Here is a 20,276-nt window from a genome sequence, read left to right on the forward strand (position 1 = left end):
CAGGTTTACCTTAATTCTCCACTCTGTCGGATCGATCGTCCTACATCGACTTATTTTGTGTTTTATTCAAGTTCCCTCTCTGTCGTCCCTTTTAGTTCCATTCGTCAAATGGCTGTGACGTGGGTGTAACGGTTCGGTATACTTTACATTCCTTACCTACCTGACTAAGACCATCTGCATACTGGAAGGATTCCCCCATTATAATATCTGAGGCGTCACCGGAACTCTTTGGGCTTGGCAACTTCTTTTTTTTTATTCTTTTTTTTATTCTTTCAATTTTTATTCACTCACGATCGACCGTTTTATTTAATACACCTCAATCATCCTTTCATCCCCACCACCCCCTCTGTGAAGAGGTGATTGCCCGCCATGACCTCCAGGTAAGTTTTAACTGCCCAGCCCTGTCATATTTAGTTTCGCACGCTAACCATCTCGGGACAGGTTGGATCGCTTGGTCACGTGAGTATCACCATACTTGACCGTTCTCATACTGACAGGGTCGATGCTAACCACTCTCACAGCTTGCTTGAGACGGGCAGTACGCCTCTCATTCGGAACACTGCCGCCCAACAACTGGCAGATGTCCAGAAACAACATCCAGATGAGCTATTCAACTTACTGGGGCGTATCCTCCCATATCTCAAGTCGAAATCATGGGATACCAGAACAGCTGCCGCCAGGGCGATCGGGCTCATTGTAACAAATGCCGACATCTTTGACCCCAATGAAGAGGATGGCCTAGGGATCAAAAAGACCGACGAGGATGACGACCTAGCGGTAGAAATTAAATCTGAAGAGGCCCAACTATCACCGTCGGATGAACTTCTTCAGTTAGAACGTCTGGATCTAACCTCGATTTTAAAGTACGGAAAAAGGCTACTAGGGAGTGCTGGTAAAGAATATGAATACTCTTTGGCCGCCATGGATCCCATATCTCGGCTGCAGCATCAGAAGAAAACATTGACCTCCCGATTGGGCCTTGCAGGGGAGTATATCGAGGAAGACCTGATCGATGACACTGACTTAGCCCTGAAGACCCCGGCTATCAAGGAGGATCCATCTTCTCACATGGCTGCTTCCCGAGAGAACAGCCACCAACTTTCTGCTTCTGTGACCACACCAAGTGAGCCTGCTAACGGAGAGGAGTCCGGACTGAGCAAGCGGCAACTGAATCAGCTGAAACGAAAAAATAAACAGAGTGCGAAGATGGGTGCCAATAAAGTGCGCGTCGTCGACCTCTCTGCGCGGAAGACGTCCGACGTCACGACACCGTCAGTGACGACTCCGCACCCTATTAAAGCAGAGAATGGAGAAGAGCGGAACGGCGACTCGAAATCAGACTACTTCTCTCTTGAACGACCTGCTGGCGATGATGACTCGAAGATCGTCTCCGAATTTAAAGGAGAGGCTGCCCCAGAAAAACCTCTAATACAGCCTGAGACCTCCGACGAAGGCCCCAGCATCGCATGGCCCTATGAACCAATGTGTGATTTTCTCATGGTCGATCTGTTTGATCCAAATTGGGAAGTCCGACATGGAGCTGCGATGGCCCTGCGAGAGGTCATTCGCGTTCAAGGTGCCGGTGCCGGGCGCTTGCGAGGGAAGAGCAGATCTGAAAACGACACCTTGAATCGCAAATGGCTGGATGATCTTGCATGTCGCCTTCTTTGCGTGCTCATGCTTGACCGTTTCGGCGACTACATCTCTGACAACGTTGTCGCCCCCATTCGAGAGACTGTAGGTCAAACATTAGGTGCTCTCTTGTCTCAGCTCCCATCCCGCTCCGTCATCGCCGTCTATAGATGCCTATACCGGATCATCATGCAAATTGACTTAGGACTAGACCGCCCTATTTGGGAAGTTTGCCATGGTGGTATGATCGGTCTCAGGTATTTAGTGGCAGTCCGCAAAGACTTGCTTGTCAAGGATGCAAAGCTCATGGACGGGGTCCTGGAGGCAGTCATGAAGGGCCTGGGTGATTACGATGACGATGTTCGTGCAGTGAGTGCAGCAACACTTGTTCCTATTGCAGAGGAATTCGTGACTTCTCGGCAGAGCACGCTCGGCACTTTGATGAACATCGTTTGGGAATGCCTTTCCAATCTCCAAGATGATCTCAGCGCCAGTACTGGCTCGGTGATGGACCTTCTAGCGAAGCTCTGCACGTTCCGTGAAGTCCTTGATGCTATGAAAGCGAATGCAGCTGTGGACCCCGAGTCATCATTTGGCAATCTTGTTCCTCGCCTCTATCCTTTCCTGCGACATACAATTACCAGTGTGCGCTCGGCCGTGCTCCGGGCTCTTATCACATTTTTGCAGCTAGAAGGAGATGGCACCAACGAATGGGTCAATGGCAAAGCGCTCCGCTTGATTTTCCAGAATTTGCTGGTGGAGCGAAACGAGAGTGTTCTGAAATTGTCTCTCCAAGTCTGGTCAGAACTGCTCAAAGCGCTCGACAAGCATGGGTCCTTCAAATCAGAGGCCGAACTGTTATCTCACATCCAGCCTCTCATTACCTTGAGTATGGCTCCTTTCGGCGTTCCTCGCTATCCCATCCCCATGAATGCCTCCCTCTTTATCAAGCCGTCCGGTGTACCGTTCCCAATGAGCGCAGCTGCACCGGCAAAGTCCTCACCCAGTGCCTTTAACAACACCTCCGATGCGACCAAGAAGAGGGGTCGCAAGGCAGAGAAGAAAGAAGTGCCCCCGCCTTCGGCTCACAATGTCGATGGCCATATGCTGCAGGGTGATATCGACTTGGTAGGTACGGACACCATGCTGCGGTCCAAGATCTATGCTGCAAAGGCTCTTGGTCAATTGCTCTCTCATTGGGATAAGAACGGGCTTCCAAACCTCTGGCAGCCTATTATGCACGGCCTTAACCACTCGGCATCCACTTCCCAGCTGTCAACCGCTATGATTATAGAGGAATATGCTAGAATTGCAGGATCTGACAGCCCATATGCTTCTGTACTGTGTGAACAGTTGCGCCCAATTATCGAAGGGGATCGTCCATCATGGTACGGCGACATAGCATGCTATCTTCATGTTGCACGTGCACAATGTCACTCATTGCTCAATGCCTTCCGGGACCACGCTCATGTTCCTGGTTCGAGGTTGCCCGTTCTAGCTGTCATTGTCCAAGGTGACGCCGAAGCTGGCCCGAGTGCCTTCTCGCTGGCGGACGCCGAAAAGGTTGTTGGACCCGATTTCGAGCGCCTAAAGAAGGGCCTGGCGCCAGCCCAGCGCATCACAGCTCTTCAGGTTCTGAACGACACAAGAGCAACTGCAGAGAGTGCAATCAACGAAGCCAGAAGCGTCCGCGAAGCAAGGGACCTGCGTATCCTCGCTGCCGCAGCGGGCGCTCTAGTTGCCATGCATGACATCCCCAAGAAACCAAGTCACATCATCAAGGGAATGATGGACAGTATCAAGAAAGAAGAGAATGCAGAACTTCAACAACGCTCTGCTACTGCAGTTGCTACTCTGGTGGAGTACTATACTACCGCGACCAAGCGGGGCCCTGTCGATAAGGTCATTGGTAATCTGGTGAAATACTGCTGTGTCGATACGTCCGAGACTCCCGAATTCCACCACAATGCAGGCCTGGAGAAATCGATTCTATCCCTCCGCAAAGAAGAAGACCGCCGTGACCATCCCGATGCAGCGAAATTTGAAAGGGAAGCAAAGGAAGCAAGAATCATGCGTCGCGGCGCCAAGGAGGCGTTGGAGCAACTGGCTGTGAAGTTCGGTTCGGCACTCTTGGAAAAAGTTCCCAACCTTGCATCTCTGGTTGAACGACCGCTTAGAGATGCCCTCACCAATGAGCTCCCAGCAGACATTCACGACCCCGACAATGAGCTTGGCCAAGAAGTCGTGGATGGTTTGTCCACGCTACGTGCCCTATTACCCAAGTTCGATCCTGGTCTTCATTCGTGGGTCATTAGTCTCATGCCCCTGATTTCCAAAGCACTGCAATGTAGACTGTCTGTGATTCGGTACGCAGCTGCCAAGTGCTTCGCAACTGTCTGCAGTGTCATTACGGTGGAGGGCATGACCATGTTAGTCGAGAAAGTACTGCCTACCATTAACAATGGTCTGGATGTGCACCACCGCCAGGGAGCCGTAGAATGCATTTACCACCTTATCCATGTGATGGAAGATGGAATTCTACCCTATGTCATCTTCCTTGTTGTCCCCGTCTTGGGTCGCATGAGCGATTCTGACAACGATGTCAGGCTGCTAGCTACAACGTCATTTGCAACCTTAGTCAAGCTTGTTCCCCTAGAAGCTGGCATCCCGGATCCTCCTGGTCTTTCCGAGGAATTGCTCAAAGGACGAGAGAGGGAAAGGAAATTCATGTCCCAAATGTTGGATGTGCGGAAGGTTGAGGAGTTCACCTTACCAGTAGCAATTAAGGCGGAGCTTAGACCTTACCAACAAGAGGGTGTCAACTGGCTTGCTTTCCTCAACCGCTATAATTTACATGGCATCCTTTGTGACGATATGGGTCTCGGTAAGACTCTTCAGACAATTTGCATCGTCGCTAGTGATCATCATTTGCGAGCCGAAGAGTTTGCGCGGACACAAGCGCCCGAGGTCAGAAAGCTTCCGTCCTTAATTGTATGCCCCCCGTCACTGTCTGGACACTGGCAACAAGAAATCAAGCAATACGCACCGTTCCTTAAGTGCGTTGCGTACGTTGGACCTCCGGTAGAACGCGCACGGTTGAAGGGCTCCCTCGGCGATGCTGATATTGTTATTACCTCCTACGACATTTGCCGAAATGACAGTGATGTTATTACCCCGCTGAACTGGAACTATTGCGTTTTGGATGAGGGACATCTTATCAAGAACCCAAAGGCCAAGGTTACCCTGGCTGTCAAACGTGTTGCCAGCAATCACCGCTTGATTCTTTCCGGCACCCCCATCCAAAACAACGTGTTGGAGTTGTGGTCCCTCTTTGACTTCCTGATGCCTGGTTTCCTTGGTACTGAAAAGGTCTTCCTGGATCGTTTCGCCAAGCCAATTGCAGCGAGCCGTTTCAGCAAATCGTCCTCGAAGGAACAAGAAGCTGGTGCATTGGCAATTGAGGCCTTGCACAAACAGGTGCTCCCCTTCTTGCTCCGTCGTCTAAAGGAGGAAGTTCTTAACGATCTACCACCGAAGATTATCCAGAACTACTATTGTGATCCTAGTGAACTTCAGAAGAAACTCTTTGAGGACTTCACGAAGAAGGAGCAGAAGCAGCTGGCGAACAAGATGGGCAGTTCGGAAAAGTCCGACAAAGAGCACATCTTCCAAGCATTGCAGTATATGCGACGCCTCTGCAACTCTCCTGCGCTTGTGGTTAAAGACGGGCACAAGCAGTACGACGAGGTCCAGCAATACCTTCAGGCAAAGAATTCTTACATCCGCGATGTTTCACATGCCCCTAAGCTTAGCGCTTTGCGCGATCTTCTCCTCGACTGTGGCATCGGTGTTGACCCGCCAAGCGAAGGGGACCTGGGCACTGGTGCAAGCTATGTGAGTCCCCACCGGGCTCTAATCTTCTGTCAGATGAAGGAAATGCTCGACATCGTGCAAAGCGAAGTCCTCAAGAAGCTTCTACCATCGGTTCAGTATCTCCGTCTAGACGGCAGTGTGGAAGCCACCAAGCGTCAGGACATCGTCAACCGATTCAATACAGATCCTAGTTACGATGCCTTGCTTCTGACGACTAGCGTTGGTGGACTTGGTCTGAACTTGACAGGTGCCGACACAGTCATCTTCGTTGAGCATGACTGGAACCCGCAGAAGGATATCCAGGCCATGGACCGTGCACATCGTATCGGTCAGAAGAAGGTCGTCAATGTCTACCGTTTGATCACCAGAGGTACTTTGGAGGAGAAGATTCTGAAGTAAGTTCCTCCCGATTTAAAATGTTCCAATAAACAACAACGCATACTAACTTGTCTACCCCAGCCTCCAACGCTTCAAGATCGACGTGGCATCGACGGTGGTCAACCAACAAAACGCAGGCCTAAACACAATGGACACAGACCAGCTCCTAGACCTATTCAATCTCGGAGAAACGGCCGAGAATGCCGAGAAACCCAGCGACAACGCCGCCGGCAACGAAGTCGACATGGTCGACATCGACGGCGAAGTCAAAGAAAAGGGCAAGAAGGGCTGGCTCGACGACCTCGGCGAGCTCTGGGACGACCGTCAATACCAAGAAGAATACAACCTGGACTCATTCCTGCAGACGATGAAAGGTTGATTGATAAATCATGCCAAAACCTCGGTTTCCTAAACAAACCCTCTTGTGTTACAACGGACTGGAGTTCTCAGGGTCGTTCTTATGGAACTTCGCAGGAAAAAAAAACAAAAATCTCAACTGCAAAAGACATCAGCCATGCTTCTCCTTTCCTGTCTTATTCCCGTTTCATCCCTCTTCTTTTCGCCTTCTGATCCTATCTTATTACTAGACGATTGACTGAACCCAGGTGGGCGTTCGTTAGTGTTGTACATCCATCGCTCAGATTCTCTCCTCCTCCCCTCCCCTGTTTTCATACGAACTGTATCCCAGGAGTTTGGTGGCGATTTGTTTTTTTTTTTTTTCTTTTCGAATCTCTTACTTATCTTAATGATTCATTGAATCATTGATTGAACGAATGACTCGGTGCTTACGAAGACGAAATCAAGGATAGACATGGAGGGGAATTATGTATGTTATTTTATTCCCTTCCGTGGTGTTTATTTTATTTTACTTCATTATCCTTTTTCCTTTTCTTTTTCCTTTCTTTTCCTGCTGTACTTTTACCACTGCACTCGTGTACATATTGATAAGCGGTTGTTCATAAGATTCGATCCTATCATCTTGATACATAATTTGGTCTGCCAAGGACAGATATGTTTTGTCTACTTAGACGGTATGATGATGTATGTGTCTATTGTACTTACTGGGTAGATGTATGGTATGAAGAATTGATTTAATTGGAACGATCTTATACACGGACATTGTAGATGGAAACAAGATCGGAAACAAAAGCACTGAAACCAGTTGTAGGACGTTCATTATTTCAACAATATCAACCGATCAACCAACAAGCACCATAAAGGTATGGAGATCTACTGTCCACAAGAGATAGTAGGCAAAACAAAAAGATCACAAACGCCGTCCAGAACCTGCATACCGGATGCCTCCGAACGCCTGCGTGTGACAAGAATCAAATACCCATTGATAGGTAGATAGGCGAAAAGAGACCAGGCCCAAAAGGAGAGATACGTCAGATCCGACGAAACAAGTAAATACAGTGACTGATAGGTGATTTGGTATAATCTACGTGGGAAAAAAAAGGAACTGAGGATCTGGGGAATCTGAAAGAAGGTTCTCAAAGTCGAAATGGCATCTATGTGCGACTCAAACTCTCGTAAAATGCAATAACTGGTCGTGGCAGTTCCAAGTGGTTCGTTATGGTGGACAAGGAACGATTAAGAGCGATTCTTTGGCTGAGCAAGCGCATTCAGCCGGCTCATGGTCAGCGCATTCCGGCTCCTCTGTCGTGCGCTGGCCGGGGTTCCCGTTCGACTAGCACTTGTGGTCGACCGGAGAGGAGTGTGTGAACGCGCCTTGGAGGGGCTAGGGTTTGGCATCTTCGATGGGGAGAGCTTGAACGGCGAGAGCTTCGATGGGGAACTCAGCTTGACTCTCTTCGCACTGCGGTTTTCTGTGGCGATGTCGGCTGGCGGCACATTCTCGGTGTCAACATCTCTCCCAGCTGCATCTCGATGTCTCTTCTTGTTGCCGATGCCATGAGGCACACCTGGAACATCGGGAAGGGACGGATCATGAGTGGCCTCCGTTTCGCGGTGTCGCTTCTTGCTGCCGATTCCATGTGGAACACCGGGGATATCCGGTATAGAGAGACTGGTAGGGGCATCTGATTGACGGACGTGACGGATGGTGGGCGACTTGATCTCGGTACCGGACTTCTTTGCAGAATGATCCGGTGTCAAAGCTGGCAAAGTGGGATATACAACATCCGATACAACCCGGGAAGGAGAGCCGGTGGTTAATTTGGAGGGCGAAGGGGATGGCAGAGCTTCATCATCCTGCAATCTAGTACTGGAGGAGAACTCGACACGTTTCTTGGGTGACGGGGTCACTGCAGGCTCCTCCGAAGCATCGCGGGTTCTGCCCAACAGGAAATTGGAACTAAATTCGGGGGCTGCCGCATGTGTTCCTGCTGCGATCTTCGCGGGATCTTTCGAAAACAAAGGCTGATGGGGACGAAGGATCGACTTTAGGTTCAACTGGGGCAAGCCGCTCTTGAATCGAGGGTTGAAGTCCGTGCGGGGTGTGCGCGGGGTTGTCGACTGCTTCGAAGTAGGGGAATGTGCAAGAGATGGTCGAGGGAGCATGCTGGTGCGAGAGGGTTTGAGGCTGGTGGCCGAAGTACGCGCCATGGAGGCTCGAGTAGGAGTCATCAAAGAACTGCGGATCGCAGGCCTCGTGCGACTCGCAGCTGGCCTTGAAGCGCTCTTCTCACCAACCGTCTGACGGCGAGTGGAGGTGTCATCGCCCTTGTCATGTTTAACGCGCTTGGCACTAACTGGAGCAGGGGCAGGCGATTTAGTCGTCGATTTAGTCGTCGATTTGGTGGGCGAGTTTTGGTTGGACTCATCCAGCCGTGGCCGCTTGAGAGACTTTTGGACAAGCTGTAAGCGACCGGGAGTGGCGCGGAAGGCCGACGCGTGTCCAGCAATTGAATCCATCTTCTTGAATTCAGCCATATGAGCAGCGCTGAATCGGTTGGCCTGGCCCTTTGGTTCGGCGATCCTGCGAGTTTCTGCCTGGTCGTTGCCACCCTGGTCGGGCTGGCTCTCCTTCTCCTGAACCATCTGAGCTTTGATTCTAGCAACATCCTCGCGCACGCTCTCCATGAGCTTCTTGGCTTCATCGCTTAGCTGGGAGTCCGCGGAAGAAAACTTGAACTCGAAGGCGGGCGTGCCGTAGTATGCCGAAGCGGGCGAGGCCTTTGTCTTGCTGGGGGTAGTCTCGACTAGAGAATCTTTCATCACATTCCCTTCGGCATCTTTCTTAATCGGGTTAAAACCGAGGATTAGGCCCGAGTCCGCCTGCTTGGTGGTGCTTTGATGGACCTTGCTGGGATGCATCTCTTGGTGAGAAGGACGAGTGACTGCACTGGTGGGTGTTTTCGCCGGGGTTTGCTTTTGAGCAGGAGTGGCCTTGTGTGGGGTGCGGACATCAGTTGTGGACTTTGGAGTAGCGGCGGCGGTGGTGGTGTGGTTAGAGGGAACGTCGGCGGGAGTTTCGTCGCGTTCCATGACGGAGGGGAGTTTGTTGTTCTTGTGGTTGGTTTCGGTAGTAGTGGTGTTGTTGACAGGTGACGCGGGCGGCTGCGGTTCCTTCAATCAGGAACCAAAGTCAGTTGTCTGGCACTTGACAAGACTGATGCAAGGGCAAACATGGGCAAGTGAATGAATGGGAATCAACCGGTCGATGGTTGTGTGGACGACTTACATTCGAAGCCTGGCGATTACGCAGGCGGGCGGACCGTCGAACCGCCATGATGATGGGACGCGAGCGGTGTGAATTGAATTCAGGAAAGGATGGAAGACGCTGGCCGTGGAATGATGGAATTGTGGCAACGGGGACGAAGGGATGAAAAAGAAAGAGAGCGAAGGGCGAGCGTCGCCCGATTAGGCGAGAATGTAAACAAATATTGCCGGGCGGTGAACTGACGTCAGTGGAGTGACTTCATGCAACGTGACTGGAGACCATCTGATGTCAGATGCCCTGAAACCATCATGTCCAATATGCTTCTGATTCTTTGAAAGTGGCTACTATCCTGCCTGTGCTAAGAGGACATGCCCCTTAGCTGCCGAGTCAGCACGCTATATTTATCACGTATCGTCAGCGACTCGACCATAGTACCCACGCTAGCGTCGAACTACTAGGAAGCATCTCCAAGACTCCAACATACCAACATTAGTATGACAGGCCCCAGTCGCCTGCGGAACACATTACTTGCAGATAAAGTAGGTAATAGATGTCCTCAGAGCTGCAGGGGGCTAAGTCAGACATTCCTGGTTGAGCAGGACGATCAATCATCGTTTTCCGTTTCCTTCCCCGTTCTTTACGCCCCCACACTGTAGTTCGGCATTCCCAAGTCATCGTTGATCCTCGTATACTATAGTAGGAGATACACGTTGCTCCGGTAACATTATGGCTCTAGTATGTAAGATAGTTCGAATAAACCTTTCGAGAGACCTGAACGAGAGCTTATCGTCTGGTCATGGAGCAAAGAGAAGACCATTACAAACTCTTCATTAGTTATCTAATTCTTCGTTACCATCCTCCTGATTCAACCCGAAAACAAAAAGTAGAAAAAACAGCCATAATGTCAAGCCCCATGCACATAGTACCCCCCCCCCCCCCCCATCTCACCTTCCCCTAGGCAAACTTCCTACCTCATTTACAAGGTCACAACGATCTTCTTCGCTGAGATGCCCTGCCGAGATAAAGAGACACCCTCAGGGACCTTCCCCAAGCCCTCTCCAACCACTAAGGGCTCAGGAACCGGTTTCAATGTCCCATTCCTCAATGCCTCAGGGACAAACTTACCCCAGATACCCTCCGAGATCTCCTTAAAATCAGAGATATTCGCGACATCAACAACTGCTCACGTATATCAGTACAACTGGCTTCCATCACGGTGATATCGGACGTATATGAAACTTACCACCAACAACCTCCACTGTATCAGGTATATCCTGAACCGGCATAGGCAAGTTCGTAACCACACGTCCACCACCAAGTCCCTTCACCACATCTGCACAGCTCCTTACTGTCCCCTCCTCCGCAATAGCATCCAGGGCACCCACAAATTCCCCTGGGGTGTCCTGAATAGCCTTGACTAGGTCTTGGATGATGCTATCCTGGTGGTAATCCAGCACCTTAGCGGCACCGAGACTCTGCACGAAGGAATGGTTCTTTGCAGACGCGGTGGCGATAACAGTTGCCCCCGATGCTACTGCCAGTTGGATTGTTGCGCTTCCGGTGCTCGATGAGCCGCCCCAGACGAGGATAACCTTGTTGATGGGTTTTGGCTGAAGGGTATGGGGTAAGGGGAGCTCAAGCCGGCCAGCTGGGTAGAGGCCCATTGCTGCCGTTGATAGGGCTATAGGGAGGACGCTTCCACTCTCGAAGGATACAGTGTCCGGGAGGGGGCCAGGAGGGTTGTTTTACAGATCGTATAATTTTGGAACCCAGAGTTCCTGATTTCATTGGTAAGGAACCAGTTGGCTACCCTACAAAAAGGTCAGTTTCACCCTTTGGTGGTTTGTGAAGTGAGGTGGGTTTTTTCCTACCCCATTACTCGGTCTCCCTTTTTGAAGGTGGTTACATCTTGGCCCACTTCGTAGATTTCTCCGGCTATGTCGCCGCCGAGGATCTATTTGATCATCTTATTAGCCGCTCTTTTTCAAGGGAGACGAGGTATACGCACGAAAGGGTATTGCTTGGGAAAAGGAAGGTCCGGTCCATAGACCTGGATCTTCCATTCCACTGAGAATATTCAGTTAACAACCTCCTCTGAACGCATGAAGGAAGCAACACGTGTGAACTCACTGGGATTGACCGCGACAGCTTTGTTCTTGATGAGAACTTCATCAGGACCGGGGGTATGCAATGGGGCCTCTTTGACAACGAAGTCTCCGCCCGCTTCTAGAAGCCAGACCGCAGAGTTGGATGCCGACATGGTTGGGAAGGAGTTTATACTGGGAGGTTTTGAAAGGATATCAGCTTGGGTAGATCGTGTCGATTGGGATGGTGTATCGAAAGAGTGTACCCTCTTGTTGAGGGCTGGTCTCTATTTATACCCATCCTTTGCATTTGAGATGTGCCATCGTCCTGTCGGTGTTAACGGAACGGCCAAAGTGACCCTTGAGACCGAACCCCTATGCAAGTTAATGGACAGTGATCAAACGTTGGGTATGATGAATATGTGGGGGTCAGTCCTACTAGGAATGGATGGATCGGCGATTAGGGCCATGGAACAAAACGGGCCAGGGTTAGACTCTTTCTCCGTGGTTTATGAAATCGGCTCCCGTCTTAACTCCAATCTCCGGAGGGCACAAACATCGAGCTGCGTTCAAGGATTAGAAATCAAGAAATTGCCTGTTTCTGTTCTTTTCTCCACGGATCTCGTTGAAGCCGGCTGCCGATATTTTACATAAAACGGTCCTCGGATGAATCACAATGGCTGTTCAGTTCGTCTACTATAAACTTTTGTGCACAGATGACTTATTATACTGGTTCTACTTCAGTTATCGTTCATTATAATCCAAATGGATAAGTCTCCTCCTTTCCTAGTGGCGTCGCCGGCTCATGTTTTTCCAGTGGCTTCACAGCATGGGTCTCATCGAACCATACATACCCATCAAACTGATTGAGCAGGTCTGCCGCCGAATAGTGGGACATCTTCTCTGTATCTGGCCGGTAAATCACACCGATAAATCGTTCAAGCCGGAGAGACTCAGCTTCAAATGCAGCCGCCAGGTTTGGATCGATGCGGTCCCGTCGCAGATCGATTAAGAAGCTCGGGATTCCCGTATTGTGAGCCACACGTTCCCAGCTATCCTTCCGCGAGGGACGAACCTCCATGACCTCCACGTCCTCGTCCCATTCGTGCGCTGCTGCCACCGTACCAGTATGCGTGCCACAGCCAATCAATGCAACATTCTCACGGCCGAACTGCTCACGGCAGAGCTGACCGATATTCACCTCTTTGCGCCGGGTCCCCATACTGGTGTATCGTGCGTCTCCACAGTGAGAATTGTGTGCCCACACCACGGCTTTTGTGCCCTCGGGCTTATGATGCAGTGTTCGACGGAGAGTATTTACCATGTGTGTATCGCGCAGTGTCCACGACGCCGCGGAGCTGTAATACATAGCTTTATAGTAGCGCTCGGCATCGCGCACCAGATACGCATTTTGCTCACCGCTATGGTACTCCTCGCCGTCATGGCGGGCTTCGGAATACTCTAGTCGCCGTTGTAGCAAGTCACGGAGCGTGTCTAGCACCCCCTTCTCACAATTCTCCATCCCGCGCATTGCAGCCAGCCCGTACATTGCGGGATCGTCTACCCATGGCTGCAGGCAGCTGTATCGCTGACGGGCAACTTTACCGGCAGCTGGATCAACACGGTCGAGGTAGTCAATCACCGCCTGGATCGAGGTCCCCAAACTGTATATGTCAAGGCCGTAGAACCCGACTTTTTTGTGGTACGGGACTTGTGTGTTGTAATTGCGCATCCATTCGACCAGCTCCTGCATCTCGCGGTTGCGCCACATCCACGTGGGAAACCGAGTAAAGGGATCAATGGGCTTCGAGTGGCCGCCAATGTTTGTCTTGGGGCCTGGACGCTGACGCACGTAGCGGTCGATTACTTCAGCGTCGGGCCAATCGGCCTCTACGGCTACCATGGTGAAGCCATGGTGCTCGATTAAACGCTTGGTGATCTCCGCCCGCGCGGTGTAGAATTCTGAGGTGCCATGGCTGCCATCTCCCAGAAGGACAAGACGATAATCCGCGAAGCTGTCGAAGTTCGAGCTGAAGCTGGGGTCTTGAATGTCCGGCAGGGGATGGGCTGCCGCTGCGAATAGCTCCTGGAGTTGTGGCATAGTACGAACCTGTCGGAACGGTCGCATAAAATGCCAAAATCTGCGATTCATGGATCAAATGTCGTAAACATAATGGCTTAATATTCTCAGCAACTGTAGCGAAGCAAATTTGTTATAGTGTTCGTTCTATTGTTGGGCGAGCGGCAAATAAAATCACATGCCCGGCAACGGTGGTCATCATGACTTCACATCTTCTCCATATAACGCCTTCGCAGCAATCAAGCCAAAGAACAAGCATCAAAGCCTTTCCAGGTGGATGTAGGTCATGCCATTTCCCAATTACACACTCAGAAGATCTATTTATCCAGTAATTTTAAGCAGAACCTACAATAGTCCTCTATATCCCTGCAATCGTAGGATCATGTCAGATGCATTTCCCGACGCCACCTCTCGCCTAGAGCGCTTCCAGGAGGCCCAGGAATCATTATATGGCGACCTCCGCTCTATCGCCAATCCCCAGGATTGGACTCCACCCCCGCAGTCTGGTGGTCATCGCGGCCGATACCTCTGGACTGACGCTTTCGGGGTGATCAACTTCATCACGCTACATCGTGAGTACGAGAAGGGGCTGGCGCCCTCTGCCTCTGCACCTGATGACCGATACTTGACGCTGGCACGTCGACTAGTCGAAACAGTCCACGAGGTTCTGGGGCGTACGCGGGATGGTCAAAGTCGCCTGCCCGGTGCAACAGACGACAATCCGATGGGTGGTGGACTGCGCATTGGTAAGATAGAAGAGCACGGCTCAGACGGTGATGGCCAATACCATCACTATTTAACCTTATGGATGTTCGCCCTCAACCGGCTATCGCTGGCAACCGGTGATCCAACGTACAATCGGCAGGCGATAGCGTTGGCCAGAGCCATCCATCCTCGGTTCTTCATCGGGCGCCATTTGCCCCGGCCGCGGATGGTGTGGAAGATGTCAATAGATCTGACCACAGCACTGGTGGCCTCAGAGGGCAATCTGGACCCGGTCGATGGATTTGTGACGTTTCGGTTGCTGCAGGCGGCAGCCATGCAGATGGGCGACGGCGAGGTGCTAGCCAATGAGATTGCAGATTACAAGAAGGTGATGGAGAGAAAAGGGAAGCACTTTGTGACGAGTGATCCGTTGGATCTGGGGATGAGCTTGTGGACAGCACATTGGTTCGCAGAGAAGGAGGACTGGGCAACAAGCTTGTCCGGTCAATGCTTTGAACAAATTTGTATGTCCTTGATTCTCGTGTTGTCCCTCTCGTCGTGTTTGGTAATAACATCAGACAGATGAGCTCTTTGAGATTGACCGCTACCTCGACCGCAGCCACAAATATCGCCTGGCTTTTCGGGAATTCGGGACTTGTATGGGCATCAAATGCATGTCAGAGCAATTGTCTGAGAAGGAAAGCGCCGTTGATCTCAAAGTGTATGCCAACAATATCCTGGACTCATGGAATATATACATGCAAAGATCACTCGCAACAAAAGTGACACCAGATGATCTCCGCCCAATAACGCGGGTGATGTATGCCTCGGCACTGCTACCAGGAGGTTAGTATATCAATCTCCAATGCTGCAGTACGTTGATAAGATTGGACTGACCGAAATGTGCAGCTTTTGCTCGCGGGTACTTAGGACCTGAGCCTTTGGTCAGGCCAGAGAACTAACCAAACAAAGATACTGAGCAGTCAAGATGTACTTGGAAAAAAATTCATGTGTATATTCTGCGTCCAGTACTCTACAATATGCATCATTGTGCCAGATACCGTGTATGCTCGACAATATATGACCCGGGTGGCAAATCGTATTAACGTCAAGTAAAGAGAACAATGAACACTCTATACGCCAGGAATGCCCACAACATCCCTCCAGGGGATGACCCGCCGGGGCAGAATGTAGATGGTATAAACAGCGCTTAGGGCGATCAGTAAACCGGTCAACTATCACGTATTAGTCAATCCTCAAAGCAAAGGTGATTCGGTTGAATATGTATGTCAGAGGGGCGAAATACCTTCTCGAACCACGTATGGAACCAGATAGCAGTCATCAGCAACATCCACCAACTCAGGCCCGTAACTGCACCGACGAACCATACGGACCACTTCCTCGACCCACTCAGTTCGCGATCCCCGTCCTCCGACTTCTTGCTTCCCTGGTCGATGTCCGAAGCGCCCCTCCATGCTCCAATTGTCTCAAATGCCAGCATCGCAGTCGCAAGAACCAGCATGAACACATGTCCGCTTACATCATGGCCGCCTCTCCATGCTCCACCGGCGGACTTGCACGCTGTAGCGGTCAACAGTGTGTGGAGCGAGGCAGAACCCTCTTCAGCCTGCGGTATGACCTGCTCACACTTCCCGCCCGAAATCACAAAACTGCGATCGATTATTGCCGGACCAAAAAACCATTGTGTAGTCAGGTACCAGATTAGGGTAGCCAGAGAATAACGCGCGAGCGCCTGACCGATCCGCCGCGGTTGTTGACTGGACGAGGTCGTGTACGGGAGCTGAGAAAACAGAAGGGAAGCGAAAGCCGCAGTCACCCAAAGCCAGCCAACTTTCACAAAATAGACATTAAAGACATTGTCCTTGCGGGCGAAGTAATTGACGGGGTGTTGGGGGAGGTTCACATCGGCGGCGATTGAAGGGGCTAGAGGCGTCGGATGGCCGGAGGGGGGATCTCGGGTGCCCTGTGCTGTCGGGGAGAGAACAGAAAACAGCGATCCTATAATTAAAGTAATAGGATAGACAAGGAGGGCAGCCGTAGGTGGTTGGTATAACCGCGGTATTGTCGGAGAAGGGGATTTGTCTGGTGATGCCATGTTTTTTTTCACCTGCCTATTTTCGTTCGGTTTTCGATCCCCTGTTCTGAGCCTTCCACGTTTCCTCAGTCAATTTACCTGAGGATGATGAATAAAACAGAATATGTGGTAGAGTCAAATAGAATTCCGGATTCACGCAATTGAGTGAGAAGTTGTGTTGGTGAACTCGGCGGAAACTGAGGGTATGCAGCCACAGTAATAGTTAGACTTGAATGATTAAATTTAGCCTCGGAGACGGAGGGATGACGTCGATGGCACGCATGTGCCCACCGCCAGTTGACTTTAATTCTGTAGCTTCACCACATTCGCCACCAGCATCTTAGATTACAAAAGTTGATCAATGTATTAATTGCTGACAGTCCCGGTGATGAATGAAGTGAGAAGAATATTTAGATTAAATTTCTTGATCGGCTCAGTGAGTCAATACACTATTCCAACACTTGACTTCAACAATTAGAACTAAACCTACTAAGTGTTATTCTACCTTAGGTAAATCATAAACATGTACATCATAACTTTGGAAATGCGCTGTACAACCCATAATCGCCCCTTACTGAGCCTTGGGCAGCGGGGCCTGGAGTGGTAGTTTCCGTGACGAGTTACCAACGTAGATCGTCTTGGGGTAGGGAGTAACGGTCCAGTCCTGAGCCGAAACGTCCCAGTTGGCAAGGTCACGACGGGTAAGGGTCGTCGTCCACACGACCTCCTGCGATGGAGCCAAGTGCAGACGGTCAAACTTGCGCAGCACCACCTTAGGCTCATTCGGGCCGCCCAGGGAAACGTACTGTGCGGAAGAAGTTAGCATTGATAATCCTTACGCCTCATCCGATCATGTCAACTTACCAGCTGAGGAACTTCATAACCGGCGACATCACCCGTGTTCTTAACCTTCACTGAGACGCGGAAGAGATCTTCGTACAGACCGGGATTACCGCCGGCACCACCGCTAGCGGGCAAACGGGGCTGGGCAGACCCATCCGTGGCGCCTTCAGGGATATATTTGGAGTCGTCCCAGCCGTAGTTATCATCGTCAGCCGATGCCTTCAGGTCGGTAGAGTTAATCCATGGATAGATAAACTCATGGATCCTCTCTAGCCCCTCCGGATACACGTATTCCGAGGCATCGCCAATTTCACCAAAGTTCTTTGCAGCTTCAGTCATGCCACTGGTGGGAGTGTATTGGGATGCGTTCAGGGGTTTAACATGGAGATCGGAGAGTTCGAAGGTGGTGTAGCTCAAGCCGTAGCCAAACTCGTAGATGGGGGTCTCGTTGAACTTATCGAAATGGCGGTAATCGATGAACACGCCTTGGGTGAAATCAGATTGGGGCGCTCCGTTACCATTGTTGGCATCCTTGACCAAGGGAGAACCATACGACTCCCGGGTCTTGCCCCAAGTGAAAGGAGACTTGGCACTAGGGTTGACACGACCGTACAGGACATCGGCAATGGAGTTGCCAGACTCCTGACCGGGCAAACCAGCCCAGAGAATACCGGTGACATTGGGGTGATCATACCATTCATTGATCAAGACGGGTCCGACAGAGTGGATGATGACAACGGTATTGTTGCAGTTGTTCGCCGCGGTCTTGACCACATTGTCGCCGTTCTTCCACAACGTGATGTTGTTGCGATCGCCCTCGTTTCCGTCCACACTAAGATAGCCTTCTCCTGAGTCGGAATTGACAAACACGAGAGACACGCTGGCCTGACGGGCAGCCGCAGCGATCTTGTTGAGCGCCCAGTTGTCGGTCACGGCGAAGACATTACCACGGCCCTTCAGGACTTCGTTCTGAATCGCCTGCTCCGGTGTCACGAGGTATGGGAAATTCGCGGTACCGCTACCCCAGGCCATGGCAAGCGTACCGTTATCGCATCCCCGGTCATCACAGCCGTTAGCACCCCATGCGTTGGAACCCGCATCCTCTCCCAGAAGGGCAACCAGCTTTTCCTTGCGGCTCAAGGGCAAGGCACCCTCGTTCTTCAGCAGGACGGTGCTCTCCGCGCCGATGCGACGGATCAGGTCGGCATGATCGCGTTGCACGTCCACAAATTCGTTGACCCTCTCGTAAGCACCTTCCGAAACATGGTTATGCGCAAAACCATATTCGTCCCTGGTCCACGAGCTGAAGTTGGGAGGAGTATACTTGGTGTCGCGGCCAACCTTGTAATAAGCAGCCATGATTCGGACGGCCATGTCATCAACACGCCACTGGGGGATTGTGCCGTTAAGAACACCGACCGTTAGGTTTGCACCCCAGAAGGACGTGCCGCTATCGAAGGTAACATCACCAGGCATCGACATATCCATACCCGCCAAAGCAGCGCCTACACCGCTGTGATGAGCGGTCCAGTCACTCATGACAAAGCCTTGGAAACCAAGTTCCGCCTTCAAGAGCTTGTTCAAAGTTTCGCTGTTCTCGCAACCGTAGCTGTTGTTGATCTGGTTGTAAGAGCACATGATAGCACCAACTCCAGCGCGTACTGCATCCGCGAAGGGCCAGAGATACAATTCATGCATAGTCTTGTCATCGACGTTGGAACTCAGACTGTCGCTTACGTTGAATCCATAACCCGCAGCCTCAGGTTGTTGGCGGAAATGCTCTTGTTCGTTCAAGATATAATGCTTAGCTGTCGCGATGACACCAGCATCTTGAATACCTCTAATCGTCTCTGCAAACAGCACACCGGTTAGGGCTGGATCGGGCGAGAAACCTTCCCAATTTCTACCGCCGTCCGGATGAGCACCGAGAGGGCCAGCAGCAGGACCCAGCTGAACGTCAATGCCCTTATCACTGAACTCTTCGCCCATTGCCTGACCGCGGAGGTAGGCGAGCGTCTTGTCCCAAGTGGCAGCGACATTAACACCTGCAGGGAAAGCTGAATTGTAGTCCGCTGCGCGTCTACTGTCAGCAAACAAGTTAAGAAGAAAGGGGCGATGAAGAGCCACACGTACAAAAACGGATACCGAGAGGGCTATCCTGCAAGCACAGGCTGGGAATGTTAAGTCTATATTCACAGCCATTAGCCTTCTGTACGGGTGTAATGTCACGTTGGAAATTTACTTACCTGGGAACACTGCCAGTCTGTCCAACACATCTCTCTAGCTGCCATCTAAAAAGTATGTTAGCTGATCGAGCCCCGGACATACTAGAGTATACAAAAGCTTACCCCGTTCCTGTCGTTAGGTTGACTTTCTCGGTCAGCGTCATCTGGGACACTATGTCCACAGCGCGCTTGTACACTTCCGCCCATTCACCCTGACCATCTGCCCACGGGGAAGGGTAGAAAGGAGGGGAGTACGCGAGATCATCCTATTCGGAGTGGAAAGTGTTAGAAAGCTGATTCGACTAAGTACGATAGCACCGTATAGGATCGTGAAGCATACCTTGGCATTGACTACTGAGGCAGCCGTCAATGCGGCCACCTCGAACCAACCAAACTTCATGATAACGTGCAAGGTAACCAGCAGAACAGAAAATGGATACCAGGTCACCACAGGATGTTCACCAAAAGGGATTGCTGAGTGAGGGAAAATCACCAAGAGTGGAGGGGAGAAAGATGATATAAATAACTACCGGCATGGCAACGAGGGACCACCCGACGCCGCCAACAATGGAAAAAGTGGTTAAGTACAGCGGATGATGTAGTCCTTGCTTTGCGGTCTCGGCACAGCTACCCACTGGCCGTCCCGGCGCAAGCTGTCACGCATGCAGAGGGGGGAAAGGGAGACCCGCTGTTTGCTCTGTGATCGGCGTGGGTGTTCCAGATTCAGCGACGCGAG

General features: G+C 51.2%; 6 protein-coding genes across 6 annotated transcripts; 2 read left to right on the forward strand and 4 right to left on the reverse strand.

Annotated features, from left to right (window-relative positions):
- Window positions 1-369: 369 nt before the first annotated feature.
- ANOM_006476 (DNA-binding ATPase) lies at window positions 370-6,262 on the forward strand (the record flags this gene model as incomplete). The annotated part of the gene is made up of 4 exons (XM_015551732.1): window positions 370-380; window positions 442-459; window positions 522-5,900; window positions 5,965-6,262. The coding sequence occupies 4 exons, from the start codon at window positions 370-372 to the stop codon at window positions 6,260-6,262; spliced, it is 5,706 nt and encodes a 1,901-aa protein (XP_015407520.1).
- Window positions 6,263-7,476: 1,214 nt separating this feature from the next.
- On the reverse strand, window positions 7,477-9,629 carry ANOM_006477 (uncharacterized protein; the record flags this gene model as incomplete). Its single annotated transcript, XM_015551733.1, has 2 exons — window positions 9,530-9,629; window positions 7,477-9,414 (listed from the first exon to the last, which is right to left on the reverse strand). Exons 1-2 carry the CDS (start codon window positions 9,575-9,577, stop codon window positions 7,477-7,479), a joined length of 1,986 nt encoding a protein of 661 aa, XP_015407521.1. The 5' UTR covers window positions 9,578-9,629.
- Window positions 9,630-10,484: 855 nt separating this feature from the next.
- On the reverse strand, window positions 10,485-11,768 carry ANOM_006478 (zinc-binding alcohol dehydrogenase family protein; the record flags this gene model as incomplete). The annotated part of the gene is made up of 6 exons (XM_015551734.1): window positions 10,485-10,687; window positions 10,752-11,189; window positions 11,258-11,319; window positions 11,380-11,462; window positions 11,517-11,575; window positions 11,639-11,768. The coding sequence occupies 6 exons, from the start codon at window positions 11,766-11,768 to the stop codon at window positions 10,485-10,487; spliced, it is 975 nt and encodes a 324-aa protein (XP_015407526.1).
- Window positions 11,769-12,346: 578 nt separating this feature from the next.
- ANOM_006479 (putative erythromycin esterase) lies at window positions 12,347-13,693 on the reverse strand (the record flags this gene model as incomplete). Its single annotated transcript, XM_015551735.1, has 1 exon — window positions 12,347-13,693. The coding sequence occupies one exon, from the start codon at window positions 13,691-13,693 to the stop codon at window positions 12,347-12,349; it is 1,347 nt and encodes a 448-aa protein (XP_015407527.1).
- A 274-nt stretch (window positions 13,694-13,967) lies between these two features.
- Window positions 13,968-15,339, forward strand: ANOM_006480 (uncharacterized protein; the record flags this gene model as incomplete). The annotated part of the gene is made up of 3 exons (XM_015551736.1): window positions 13,968-14,901; window positions 14,960-15,223; window positions 15,287-15,339. The coding sequence occupies exons 1-3, from the start codon at window positions 14,055-14,057 to the stop codon at window positions 15,337-15,339; spliced, it is 1,164 nt and encodes a 387-aa protein (XP_015407537.1). The 5' UTR covers window positions 13,968-14,054.
- A 56-nt stretch (window positions 15,340-15,395) lies between these two features.
- On the reverse strand, window positions 15,396-20,029 carry ANOM_006481 (beta-glucosidase A; the record flags this gene model as incomplete). The annotated part of the gene is made up of 8 exons (XM_015551737.1): window positions 15,396-15,612; window positions 15,684-16,509; window positions 17,048-17,277; window positions 17,337-19,387; window positions 19,449-19,501; window positions 19,562-19,606; window positions 19,664-19,806; window positions 19,881-20,029. Coding segments are annotated over 8 exons (3,534 nt in total), but the record flags the coding sequence as incomplete, so codon positions are not given.
- Window positions 20,030-20,276: the final 247 nt, after the last annotated feature.

Source organism: Aspergillus nomiae (genome assembly GCF_001204775.2).
Source record: "Aspergillus nomiae NRRL 13137 chromosome Unknown contig00109, whole genome shotgun sequence".
NCBI classification, from domain to species: Eukaryota; Fungi; Ascomycota; class Eurotiomycetes; order Eurotiales; family Aspergillaceae; genus Aspergillus; species Aspergillus nomiae.